General features: G+C 49.3%; 1 protein-coding gene across 4 annotated transcripts in view; it reads right to left on the bottom strand.

Annotated features, from left to right (window-relative positions):
- Positions 1-9,553: 9,553 nt before the first annotated feature.
- The window catches only part of NRP2 (neuropilin 2), an 83,508-nt gene continuing 79,957 nt past the window's right edge, over positions 9,554-13,104 (bottom strand). For 2 of the 4 annotated variants that reach the window (XM_065637342.1, XM_065637343.1), the window contains exon 17: positions 9,554-12,932. In XM_065637342.1, the coding sequence (XP_065493414.1) occupies positions 12,628-12,932 (305 nt within the window). In that variant the 3' untranslated portion in view covers positions 9,554-12,627. The remainder of the gene's footprint in view (positions 12,933-13,104) is intronic. The other 2 variants (XM_065637344.1, XM_065637345.1) reach the window with 2 other exon arrangements.

The raw sequence follows: 13,104 nt of genomic DNA, 5'->3' as shown, positions 1-13,104 counted from the left end.
TGTTTTTATCACCTGGCAGTAATGATACTCTCTGGTCCCTTTAATATCCGAGCGTGTTCCCAAAGTGAGACCGGGAAACTCATTTAGGGCTCCCTCCCTCCGAGGGAAATGACTTACAATTTTCTGCCAGGTAGCCTTTACTGTTGTGAGAATGGGCACGGCTCACCTCATAAAAACCTTGCTGATAGACACGACCTCTTGGAGGTTTATCTGAGTTGTTTGTTGTGGAGCAGAGCAACATATATCAGGGCTGAAATACGCGCCCAGCAGCAGTCCTAATGCACGCGGTGTCTCTGCTGTAATTGTTTCGCAGGCAGGACAAATACCCGGCGGAGAGTGTGAGGGGCTCTGTGTACTCTCCTGGCTAAACTGATATATTGGTGTGTGAAATGGTATTGCTGAAGCCTGTGGCTAAAATCCAGCTTGTGGGCTGGCTAGCTGTAAAACCGCATCGCCCAAAACAGGCCTGTCCCTGCATGCATTGGCTGGGGTACCTGGGCTCCAGTTCAGAAGGAAACGCATTAAAAACTGGATCGAAAGTGATGATTCTTGCCAGTAATGTGTGTGCAGCATTGCATGTGCATTGACTTTCATTTTTTTTGGCCAACACTGAGATTTATTGTTCCTCCAGGTAAATGTTGACCGAGGAAAGGCCTCGTCTTGTTATTTGTTTTGCTTGGTGAATGCAACAGGTGCCCTGGGTGGGTGGCACTGCTGTCTGGGAGTCGTGTGTCCACTTAAAACCGCAGGGAGCTGTGAATTTTCGGGATGGCTAAAGGTGATGGGGACAGCTTGGTGTGGCACAGTGGCTCCTCTCCCACCCTGCCTGTAAAGCATGGGATGGCTCTGGGCACACCAAGGCCCCTGCACCAGGAAATACCCTTAAATTTCATCTCTCATTTGGCATCCTGTATGCACCGGTGGGAATAGCTGTGATCCTGCCTCCCCATCGCTCAGCAACTGGGGGATGCGGGGCATGGAGGTGACCAGAGGGGTATGAGGCCTCACCAGACACCCCTCAGCAGCCACCCCAAAAATATGGGCTGGCTGGGGGTGCCAGGAAGGGAAAAGCTGCCGTCTCCAAGCAAGCTGCTTAATTTCATCAGCTGCACAGGGCTGCTTTGCCACGTGTCCCCCCTGCATGGGATCAGGTGGTATTAGAGATTTGATCCTTGGGAGGTGCTGGGGGAAATGTCTTATGGTGTGAAACCAGAGGAGCTCAGCCTGTTTAGCTTATTAAAAAGAAGATCAAGAGGTGACTTAATTGTGCTGTGTGAAGTACCTTCACGTGGAGACAAAAGCAGGTTTTAAAGGGCTGTTTAATCTAGAGGAGAAAGGCATTGCATGAGCCCACGCCTGGAAGCTGAAGCCAGACAAACTCAAATTGGGAATCAAACAGACCTTTTAAAAAGTGAGTGTTAATAAAGATTAAACTACCCAGGAGAGCGGTGAATTCCCTCGCCTTTGATATATTTAGACCCAGACAGGATGCATTTTGGTGCCATACACTTTAGCCAAGCAGGAATTTACTGGGCTCGGTGCAGGAGTAATTGGATGCCAGACTCAGCCCTGCATCAGGGAGAGGTCAGGCGAGATGATCTAATGGTCTCCGCTGGCCATCGGTCCTCCCGCACCCGGCAGCTGTGATTTGTGTGCCTGCGGCCGGCCGGCTGACAGGGACGTGGCGCTACCAAGAAAAATCGGTGGAGAAACGCAAGGAACACGGCACCGTGTCAGCAGGGAGAAGAAGGCAGGTGAAGACTGACAGGCATGTGGGGAGAGCCAAAATATTAGAAAGGAAAGGCTTTTAGCCAGAAAAGATGGTGTGTGTTTGTTACTTTGTTGTTCTTGTTGTTGTTGTTCAGGTGGTTTTATACAGGTTCTCAAAGGCTGGTTGTGTTAGTTCGGTTCAGGCGGTGTGGTTTAGGTAGTTTTTGCACAGGTTCTGTATGGTTGGGTGTGTTTGTTTGGTTTAGGTATTGTTTAAAAACCAAAACAAACCAAATGAACTCTGTGGATATTAGCAGATGTAAATTTTTTGTGCATAGCCACCCCTATTTTTTTCTTTTCCCAATTCCTTAAAAACAAACCCACCTCTTAAGTTTTATATTGACCAGAAAATCAAGGTTTCAATAGGAAAAAACCTCATTGGGGAAAGAAAAAGACAAACCATATCCCAGGAAGGATAAGGTGAAGTGATACCTGAAAAACCTCAGTATGACCCAAGAGAGGGCAGGAACCACTGCTCACTTGATGCTGAAGTACATTTTGAATTTATTTTCCTCTTTATTTTGATGAACCACCCCTGAGGGCTGGGAGGTGAGTATGGCTGCAGGGAGCATCTGCCTTGGGTCACCCCTGTTCATTTTTAAGAACTCTGTGATTTGCTCGACCTCATCTCCCGCTTGGTGCCTGGAGTGCTGGGATTTGGAGATGCAGCACAAAAGGATGGAGGGACACGCTGAGCCTCAGACAGCCCCGGGCTGAGCGACAGGCTCCTTCAGCAAAGACGGAGCCTGCAGAGGGCTCTTGCTGAGGAGTTGTTGTTCAAGGTGCTTTTCATAATATTTAAAAAAATGTGTTTGCTTCCTCTTGCAAATGTTCAAACATCTTTAAAGTGTCTGTGGTGCCAAGCTGCTTCTCACCCTGTTTTAAGAGAAAATAAGCTTTCTTTAAGGAAAGGGAGCCACAAAAAGCACAGCAAGCCCAAAGTTAACAGCGAGCAGACCGAAACTAAATTAACACCAGCAAGATTTCGGCTGCCCCTCCAAAATACTGTGTCTCATGGCAAAGGGTCCAGGAAAAGATGGGAGAACAGATTGTTTTAGTGCATCTTTGTGGTGTCTCTGCGGCACAGATGAAGCTCAGGCTGGGTCTCTCCCCCTTGCCAAGCTTGTGGTGAGGACTCCCAGCCCCTAAAAGTGGACGGTTGGATGCTACTTGGGCTGGTGCAGCTGGCCAGTTTGGGGAAGCATCACCTACGAAACTGGAGCACAAGCCTGAAGAAGGAGCCTCACTCATAGCAGGAGACAAGGGATGAGGAAGGAGAGCCTGGCCCCTTTGCCATGAAGGTGAAGGCAAGAGAGTGAGCGCATTAACCATCAGCCATGGTGCAACAGCTCTCTGTGGATTACGTTGGCCACCTTCAGCACTGGAAATAGGCAGCTAACAGTAAGGTCCTCTTTGTATCAGACAATAGTCAAAACAGCTTGAATACTATTCATAATGAGAGCTCTGAGAACAGCCAATGCTACACACACACACAGAGCGAATACTGTCATTGAGCGCCCTTTGGATGACAGTCCCAGCAGTTCATTATCCCCCATCACTGCTTGGGGAGGGTGGAGGAGGAGAGGGGTGAGGGGTATTTAAATAATGCTTTTTTTTTTTTTCTAAATTAATCTCCACTGTAAAGCAAAGCAGCAAAGGAACAGTGTAAAGACAGCGTCCTGCCCCGTCGGTGCCCTCCATGGCTGGAGTGTGGGGCTCCTGCAAGAACCAGTCAGGGAAATCAGACATGGACGGGTAGGGGAAGGAGATGGCTTCACAGTGCTGCCACAGCTAATCACAGCCATCCCTGCCCGCTGTGATTTTAAATATGATTTCTGGGTGTATTTTTTTTTTTTTCCTCTGGAAGTGCTAACAAAAGCTTAAGACCCCGGTTAACGTTTCTGATCCCCCATTAGGCAGCGGCAGCTCCAGTAGACACCGGCTCCAGGACCACTGCCCGTTCACAGCAAATGATGCGCCAAGGGCCAAGGGCCTCCTTCTCCGTGAGATGATGCTCACGAAGAGGCTGCAACTTCCTCAGTGGCTGCAGGTGGGTGTCCTGGGCTCTGTAGGTGTCGAGGGCTTTCCTAGGTCTCCCAGCTCCTCTTGTGCCATGGATCAAACCCCGCAGGAGGCACAGGATGCCGAGCCTGGTGTGGATGCAGGGCTGCCAACCCTGTTTGCGTTTGCAGACTGAGCCGAAGTGTATCCTGCCTAGGCTAGACAGGGGTGTCAAGAGATGGTGTTTTATAATTACCCTCCTTGCTTGAAAAAAATGTTTGTTTTTGTCAGACACAGCGTTACGGTGTAGCTTAGGTTGCCTGACCAGAGGCTTTTAGGATGTGAAAATCCCCATATGCCCAGAGGAGATGTCTGCACCCTGCTTGCCCGGTCAGAGCAGCTCAGCACCTTGCTGCTGCCAGCTGAATTTGTCAGGACATCCCTCGGGCACCCAGAGGAACGCGGGCAGGGCTTGTTAAAACTTGTGCAAATATTTTCCTAGCCTGCGGGGCAGCAGGCGGTGAGTCACTGTGGCTGCACTGTAGCTCTGTCCCTGCGCTTCATCAGCATTATCTCCCCTTCAGCTCTGGTATCTGGAGGAATCAGCATCACTTATTCCCGAGTCAGGATGCTGAATCTCTTCAATTCCAGCAACATCGCTGCGTTCACAACCTTGTCATTATCCCCAGGCTGATAACCTCAGGCAGAGTTGTTCATTTTTCAAGTCAGTGAGCAATGGCCTGTTCGTGACACCGTGGATACCCAGAAATACACAATACAGCAGCCCTTTCCATTCTCCCAAATCACCTGCCAAACCCTCCACCACCCGACCCAGCCCCACTGTCCTGCTTAGCCCCTAAAACAGATCTGGGTTTAGAGCAGCTCAGCTGCAGGCCACGTGCCAGGGTCTGGCATCGCTGCGTGGCAGGGCCTGCAGGTCGCTATTTTAATGGTTTTTTTATCACGACACCCAAAGCATTACACCAGCTCGTTCCCAAGTGTGGCACCGCTCTGTTTTAATGAGCTTTGGAGATTGCATCGGCAGCATGGACTGGCTGTTTGATGGCGGTCAGCGGGGCTAATTAATCTGGTGTGCGCCCGGAGCCCTGTGCCTGCCTGCGGCCCCGGCTGGGGCAACGCCGATAGCACGGCCTTAGAAACTGCCTTAGAAAGTGTGCTTAAAGGGGCCTGTTCTTACTCAGCTCTCCCCCTTAAATTGAGGCTAACACTCTTTCTAATCTCGAAGTCCTAACTTTTTCCTTTGGGAAAAAAAAAAAAAAAAAAGACTATTTTTGAAACAGCGTCCAAGTGGGACTCTGTGACTCGCTCTGTAACGTTGCCAGGCCCAGATGAGGATGCTCCTCGCTGGTACCCGTGTCTGCATCTGGCCTCCGCAGAGCTGGGGGGGCTGAGGCTGGGGCTCACTGTCCCAGGGAGATGGACTACGGTATTTTGTATCCCCCCAAGGCGCCTCTGCTGGAAGGGTTAACAGTGCTGCTGCCTTTGCCTTTGGCCGCTTCACTGTGTTTCCCTTATGTTTCCCCTGGCCCTCGGGCTGTGTTGCTGCTGAAGCTGGAAGTTGCTGCTTGGATGGCACAGAGGTGTTTGTATATTTGAAGTTCAGAAAAGCGAGAGCTGCCTAGCTGGCTTTTCCTTTCCAAGAGGAAAGCCAGAACCAGGGCTGGGCTCTTCTTCCTCCTCCTTCTCTCTAAAAGTAAACAAAAGCAAGTTTTTAGCTGTTTCAGAAGTTAATCACTGCCTGTGTGTCAGAAAGAGCTGTGGAAAACCCCCTTTGCTCCATAAAACCAAGCAGACGCATCCGTCCCTCTCCTCGACACAGCCGTCCTGCCGTGTGTTGGCAGGGAAGTGGCACCTTCCAGGCACTGGGATTTTCTTGCAGTGACAGCAACCGGCAGAGGTGACGGGGCAGCAGTGCAGCAGTGCAGATCTGTCCCCATCCTCATCTGGTTGTGGTGCTTGGCTCGGTCTTGACGTGGGGCAGGAGGTATTTTGTGAGGGCCCCTGTACCCGGGGAAACCCCCCCTGGCAGCCATCACCCTGCACTGGTGCAGGAGAGGGGTGCGGTGGGGACGGGTGCGTGGGAGCCCGTGGCTCCTGGTCACCCTGGCTGAACTGGTGCACGTCACCCATAGGGAACTCCAGGCTTGCTGTTCCACGTGTTCGCAGGATGTCTCCTCATCCAGCAAAATAAAGAAATTGATAAATAAGAATTGCGGGGTGAGATGTGGTGGCAGGGCGCCAGTGCCAGCCCAGCCAATTCATTTGTGGTTCTCATTAACTTGGGCTGACCTTTGCTCACTTTTCCACCATGAGCACGTTCAAAACAAGGCAGACATTTAACTTTGTTTTGGGCAATGTTACTCTAATGTGGCTTTTTTTCTGCATAGCTCTCTCTTTTATGGTAATCAAATGTACTGCCAACTTTTCTCTTGCTATGTACACCAGCGAAGGGAACCAGATGCTTCGTGTTTTCCTGCGAAATGTAGCTGAATGTTGTTTTTTGATTAGCGTTTCGGAGGGAGGGCTGGCTTACAGACAGCATTGCATAAATTCGGCCCTTTTTGCACCCTGTTTCCCAACTTACGGCTGGTCCTGGCTGTGACTCCCGGCTAGATTTGCCTCTGTCCTTGGCAAATCCCTTGTCCCACACCAGCTATCCCAGTCTCAGTGGGGAATGGCCACTACTGGGGGAAACCCCATAGTGGGGGGCCCCACTGATGTGGGGTGGAAGGTGTGGGGCTGAGGTCTAAGTCACTGAAGCCCACCCAACATATTCTTGCTGTGCAAGAGAAACAAGCTGTCTCAAGCAAGGGTGTCAAAAAATACCTGTGCCACTGGGCTGCTTGTGGCCATTTTTAATAATTTCTCTTGTCTACCTCCTGCTGTACTTCCGCTATTTTTATAATCGCTTCTCTGCTTTCAACTCCTTATCTTCTTTAGCTTACCCTCTCCTTTTCACTCTTTATGCCCTAAAATCTTTTCATCGCTTTTTTTTTTTTTTTTTTGGTCTGATTGGGCTTTATTTCTTCCTCTCTGCCAGATTTATATGAGTTGTCAAGTCCCACAGCCATTCGTCTCTGCCTGATGACAGACTTGCCTTTTCCCCCCCCACCAAATCAGATTCATGGCTGTCCTTTAAGGCCCTTTAATATTTTAATGCTCCGACTATAAATTTCATTTTCTTTAAGCTTCAATCCTTCTGTGGGCTTTCTTGTGGCTGGGTCGGTGGCTGCACACCCCCCGCTCCCCAGTGTGATTTGCAGCGTGTCACAGGCGGCATTTGGGGTGGCTTTGCTCCGTGCACAGAAGCGGAGGGCAAGGGAGGGGAGCATAGCAGGAATTCGCTTTTCCTTAAGCTCAGACGGTTCTTCAAAACTTGACAGGAATTGACTTTTTTTTTTTTTTTGCTTCCAAACTGTGATTTGTTGTGGGCTTGTTGTGCTTTTTATTAAAATGCTCTCGTGGAGTGCTTAAAAAGGTTGGCTTTACACAGCCCCAGCTCCCTTCTTTAATAAGTGCAGCCTCGGCTTAGAGTTTTTCCCTCTGATGTGTCAGCTGGGGGACTCGCTCTCCATCTCAAATGCACCCAGACTGCTTAAATCATCCTTATTTCTCTCGGAGGGAGGGAGACTTTTTGCTCTCTGAAACTTTTCATGCACTAAGTTAATAAAACTTCTCTGCTGAAAGGGATGGATGTGACACTGTGCTGAGGATTTCATGGCCAAGCGCTAGATTATTGCTGCGGTGTAAAGGGATCCCCGGCTCTAGTAAGCACATTGAACTTCTTCTTAAAATATGAGGCTGACATTCATTTGGCCACGGCTGTCCCTGAGGGCTGCTGGAAGAGCTCCCCACCTCTCCTGGCGTGGACACCTCTGGGAAGGGCTTCCCAAGGGCCAGTCTGTATAAACCCAGGAGACCAGGAGGGCAAAAATAGTGCTAGAAATTTTGATGGCATTTGCGAAGAAGTCAGTCAAGGCTGTTATTAAGGTTAAGATTGGCAGCTGATGTGACAGGTGACAAAGCAGCCCTGCACCGCTCCAGGAGGGACCTGGTGGGAAATTATCAGCAATATCTGGGACAGCTATTTTCTCCAGGTTTGTAAACATTTAACTGAGGAAATGTTAGCAAAGGCTTTTGCAGCAAACAGTTCTGAGCCGCCAGCCCACGCTGGCTCTTCCAAAACCTTCCACCCACTACAGAAGCACAAGGAAGCAGGGCTGCATTTCTTCCCTTGATTTTTGGCACCTGGGCAAAGACGGGGTTAGACCTGCTGAGTGTTTAATACAGTGCTTTCCATTTCAGATATTAGTGGTGCAACTGAGTTATGATATAGGACCCTAGTCGAGGCGTCATTCCCTCGCAACACATTAAGGATTAGTTATTTTCTTGTTAAACTGGTGAGTTGTTTGCCTTAAATGGGTCGCTGTGTGTAACAGGCATTGATAGGAAAGCTTAATCCTACCTGATCAGTGCGAGTGACAATACAGACCTACCCGGTCCCCTTGGGTAGCAGGTGACAGCACCAGGCTCCAGGAGACAGAGGAGCTCTTCAGAGAGAGACAGAGGAGCGAGAGGCAACGGGAGGCTCCACTTGCACCTGCCTGCAATTAATTAATTACGAATCTACTCATTAGCTCAGCCCCCTGGCTTCCCCTCACTGCCAAGCTCCCAGTTGTCCAGAGAGCAAGTCATTATTTGAAAAGATTTCCCATTAAACCTGAAAGCAAAGGACTATTTCGAAGAAGAAGGGGTGAGAGCGACAGCAAGGGTGTGTGCACGATTGCAATCGGCTCTTGAGGATGTGCTGGAGCGGCTGGATCCCCGTCTTGAAGCAAGCTGAGACCGGTAAAATCGATTTCATTAGCCTGCTCAGTCACTGATGACTCTTATGCCACATGAAAAGCCCTGTGGCCCCTGACACTCCAGCCTCTGCTGGCCATGGGTACCTGTGTGTGTGGGGATAATGTATGTGGGCACCCCCTTGGCTCCCACCCCACAGAGCAGTCCACCTGAATACAATCCCAGCTTGTGCTAAAAAGGAATTCAATATCATGAAGTGGGTGCCTGCATTCCCTTCGTGCCCAGGCGGCAGCTGCAGCCCAGCTCTGAGGCTTTTAACCCAGCGGTGCACACATCTGCCTCAGCACTCGTTTTTCTATTACCTGCTTTCTGCTCCTTGCTTTAGTGGAGGCGCCTCTTTAACCGCAGTGATTTACAGGCGGCGTTACGGCAGGACAGGTCTGACACTGATTGAGTCACTTATCTGCCGTCTCCGTCCTGTTCTCTGACAGCCTCTCCCCCAGGTATCAATCTGCACATCAGTTCTTTATTCCTGGATGAGGGAAAAGCTGTCAAGGTTGCAGCTACACTGTCATCTTCATCTAAGCTGCCAGCTGCCCTTCATCACTTAAAGACCCCCCCTTTAATGCACACGCGCTTTGGGAGGGGGCCACCGCGTTGGAGGTAAGGACATGGCAGCAAAATTTCATTTGCTCTGGAGGTGCCTGGGGCTTGATGGATTGGCTCTCATCTGTCAGGGTGCCCGTAAATAAACAGGTTTCCACACTGTAGGTTCAGCCCCACTGCTTCTTCAGCAGTGCAGGGCGGCAGGAAGGGGCCTGTGCCCATTTTTGGCTTTCCTGTGGGTTTCTGGATGCCCATAGCCCTCTCAGTTTTGTTTTCTTGTTGTTGCTCCTTCATAAATTAAAAAAGCCACTGAAACACAATCTCTACCATAATGTTTATTAAATAGTAATTTTAAAAGGTTTTTATACAAATCATATAAACACAGCTTGATTTTTTTCCTTTTTTTTTTTTTTTTACACCGAAGAATCACAGTAAAAGCTCTTTAAGTCCATAAGTCCTGGCTCAGCCAGTGAATGGTCAAATACCTTGAACTGCAAATCCTGGAGAAGTTCCATTTCTGCATATAATTTCTTAATGATTTAATTCCCATGCTCACCCCCAGCACCTTCCCACAAAACGACATCACCCAGCACTACAGCCCGCCTGTTAGCAACACGTCCTCGCCATGGGAAGGGTGTGGAGGCAACAGCCCATTTCAGCAAAGGCATTAACACCGATTTATTTTCTTTCTTTTTTTTCTTTTCTGAATTTCACAGAGGGAATTGCGATCAGCAAACCTAATCTATTTGCAGAGGAGGATGCAATGAGTTGAATGCACAGACAACTTACTTTTTTTTTTTTTTTTTTTTTTCCCTGTTGAAGTTACAATCAAACACAGTTTTCTGTAGAAGAACAGTAAAGCACCCAGCAGAGGTAAGTGAGGTATCGGCTTTGCAGCATTATTGGCCTGTTCCTGCCCGGCAAGCGCACGCACGTGGGCCCTGGCCTGTCTGAAACGGGCAAGGGGGACACACAGGGTGGCCACACCGCCGGGCCCGTGCCAAGATAGTGCCAAGATCAGCAGTACTCTCCTGCCCCGGATCAAGAGATATATTAACACGAGTCAGTCCCACGGAATAAGTCACATACACGATACATACAGAGAATTCACGTGCGTGTGCAAACACACTATTTCTGAATATATGTATATACGAACTCTTCTCTCTGTACGCCTACTAGACACCATAACGTCACCTTTTAAATTATATATTTTCACCTATTGTTTGCCTAAGTTGACTTTTCTACTGTATGGTCCTTTTCCATCCATCCTTCCCCTCTCCTGTGGTTTGAAGGGGATAAAAATCATCAAGCAGCAGCAATCCAGCTTTGAAATGGTCTGGTACATTTCCTCTTACTGCCTCTGTCTCTTTTGTACAGTAAAATAATATCCCTGTGGAATTTGTCCATGAAGAACGCCAAAAGAAAGAAGGTGATTCGAAAGTAGAATCTGAGATACATTTACTGCTGTTTCTGTTGGGTGCACAGCATGAATTAAAAAAAAAAAAATGAAGGCCTTTGTGTGTGCATGTCTCTGTGTGCGCGTGTATGAACCGTGGATGTTTTGATGACACAGCTGCTGGTATCTGCTTCCCCAGGAACACATGCGTCTTTCTTACAGTGGCAGAAGACTTTTTTGTTGTTGTTCCTAAAAACTTAACTGTCTGACAGAGCTCTTCGTGAAACACTAGACAAATGTTCCTATTCCCACAGCACGAAGGAGCAGCTGTGGCACTGTCCGTGCTCATCTCATCTCCAGATGCTGCTCGTCTCCCCGAACACCTGGTCTCCTGCAGGATGATGTTTGCAGGGGCTGTGCAAACTGAGCATCACACCTCTGGCGCTCTGCGGTTACTGAGGAAAAAAAAGATCCATCCCCGACTCAAACTGTTTGCTAGGCAAAATGTAAAATCAGGACATGTCGGGTATTTCCAAAGAGCTCCTGGAAAAGCAAACCCAACGTGCTGGAAATGTTTCTCGCTTATATACGTGCAAGTTGATGGTGATTCATCTGTACTGATCTGAAATGAAGGCATTGGTTTGGGGCCCAGCATTTCAACTCTTTTTCTCCATTAAAATGTTTTCCTAACACTCCTCTCCCACGGCACAGTGGTAAGTGGAGACATATCAGCTGCCAGACAATGTAGCCAGACCACTTGAAAGTAGAAGGACCAGACTTCTTCAGCCAGGCTCTACCTGGTAGAGAGCGGTGAAGAAGAGTGTTTTGCTGGGGAAGGACGAAGGCCTCACTTGTTTGATACAGCACTGATCATCAGACGGAGGAAAAATACTTCTTCTAAGGCACTTGTTCAAAGTAAACCAAAACACAGCTCATAAATAAAACTTCAGGTTTTTTGCTACTGATCAGGAGCAGCGCAGCTTTGCTCCGAAGGGATGCGACGGGCGGCTGTTTGGTCCGTCGGTGTTGGCAGCACCAGCTCCCTCCCAGCAGCTCCGGGGAGAAGGGGAGCGCTGCAAAGGCAAGCGGGACCATTTTCCCTTCCTGGCGCTTCGGAGAAGCCCCTTCCCAAAGCTGTTGCCTGAGCACCAGGACCCTGACAGGCTCTATCTCTTGTTTGCTGCAATTTTCTCATTATAGAAAAAAAAAAAAAAAAGGGCAGGATCAAGAGGAGTGGGAGATTCAAAGAAAGGCCTTCCTGATGAAGGCCTCAGCTGTTGCAATCCAAGATCTGGATTTAATAAATGGCTCTTATTCACAAATCACTTTAAGGCTCTTCAGCTTCTCTCAAAGAGGTGCTTCTACACATAGGGTTTCCTTTCTATTTCATTTATTAATGACTTTAGAAAGTGCTGCTGTTACCATTGACACTAAACCCAGTGTCCCACCTTTCCCCCCTACCAGGAGAAGGAAAGTTGCAGGTAACAACACGCTTCCATTTTCAGGACTGGAAACTGCACCTTCCAGGACTTGGTGTGAGGTGCACAAATCCCTACACTAAAGTGGTATCTGGACAGGGTCTAAAATGGACAGGGCTTCTGTGTGTGTGTTTGTGTTATTTCTAAAGACAGAGTGGCTGAAGAAATCCCTCAGCCTTCTCAGCAACTCATCAGAGAAAGAAGATGGGCAATAACGATCAACATTTAGTTTCTCACATCCAAAAGGTAAACCAGTCTCCCTCACCACGTCCCAGCCACGCGCATCAGCAGAAAATGAAGATGAACCAACAAACGAGGGTCTCGGTCCCCCCTTGCCCGGCACAGTCCGGTTTGCGGGAACGCCCGCTCGGTCCTGGCGGAGCACAACCCACCAGTGGGACCTGATGGCAGGAGCAGCACCTCCCCTCGCTCCTCCCGTGCCCCTCGTTCCCCATTATGGCATTCAGTTCCCATAGAAAACAGCAAAAAAAGTCACCCCCTGCCAGCCCACCTCACTGGGCGCAACGCCGAGGGCGATCGCCAGGGCACCCGTCAGGCCTCTGAGCAGCACTTCTGGTGGTTCATCTTCACCTTGTGCTTGATGCCGTCGTACAGCTCGAAGTTGTAGTTCTCCAGCGTGGTGGAGCTCCGTGAGGACAGCCCGGCGTACGAGCACGTGCAGTAGAGAAGCAGACCGGCACAGATGGCCCCGAGCAGGACGCCGAGGGAGCTCATCGCTATGATGGTCACCAGGATGGGATCCAGGGTGTAGAGCCAGTTTTTTTCTTTGTCCAGCTTCGGCGTTCCTGGAGAGTTAGTAGAGAACAGTGTGTCGTTCCTATCCGGTCCAAAGTAATCTGTGGTGGAATGGGCACTTATTATCCAGGGATCACTTTTCCCCTCCCCTCTTTATGCATTTGTCACTTGGAGTTGTGATGGCCTTACAAGAGTACAAGCCCCCTCCATGGGTATATCTCAGCAGGACTCACTAACCCAGGTCTAGAAGTAATGCAAAGCACCGAACTACCA

Source organism: Caloenas nicobarica, chromosome 6, assembly GCF_036013445.1.
Source record: "Caloenas nicobarica isolate bCalNic1 chromosome 6, bCalNic1.hap1, whole genome shotgun sequence".
NCBI lineage: Eukaryota > Metazoa > Chordata > Aves > Columbiformes > Columbidae > Caloenas > Caloenas nicobarica.
Note: the sequence above shows the minus strand (reverse complement) of the source record. Positions and strands in the feature narration are given on the sequence as shown.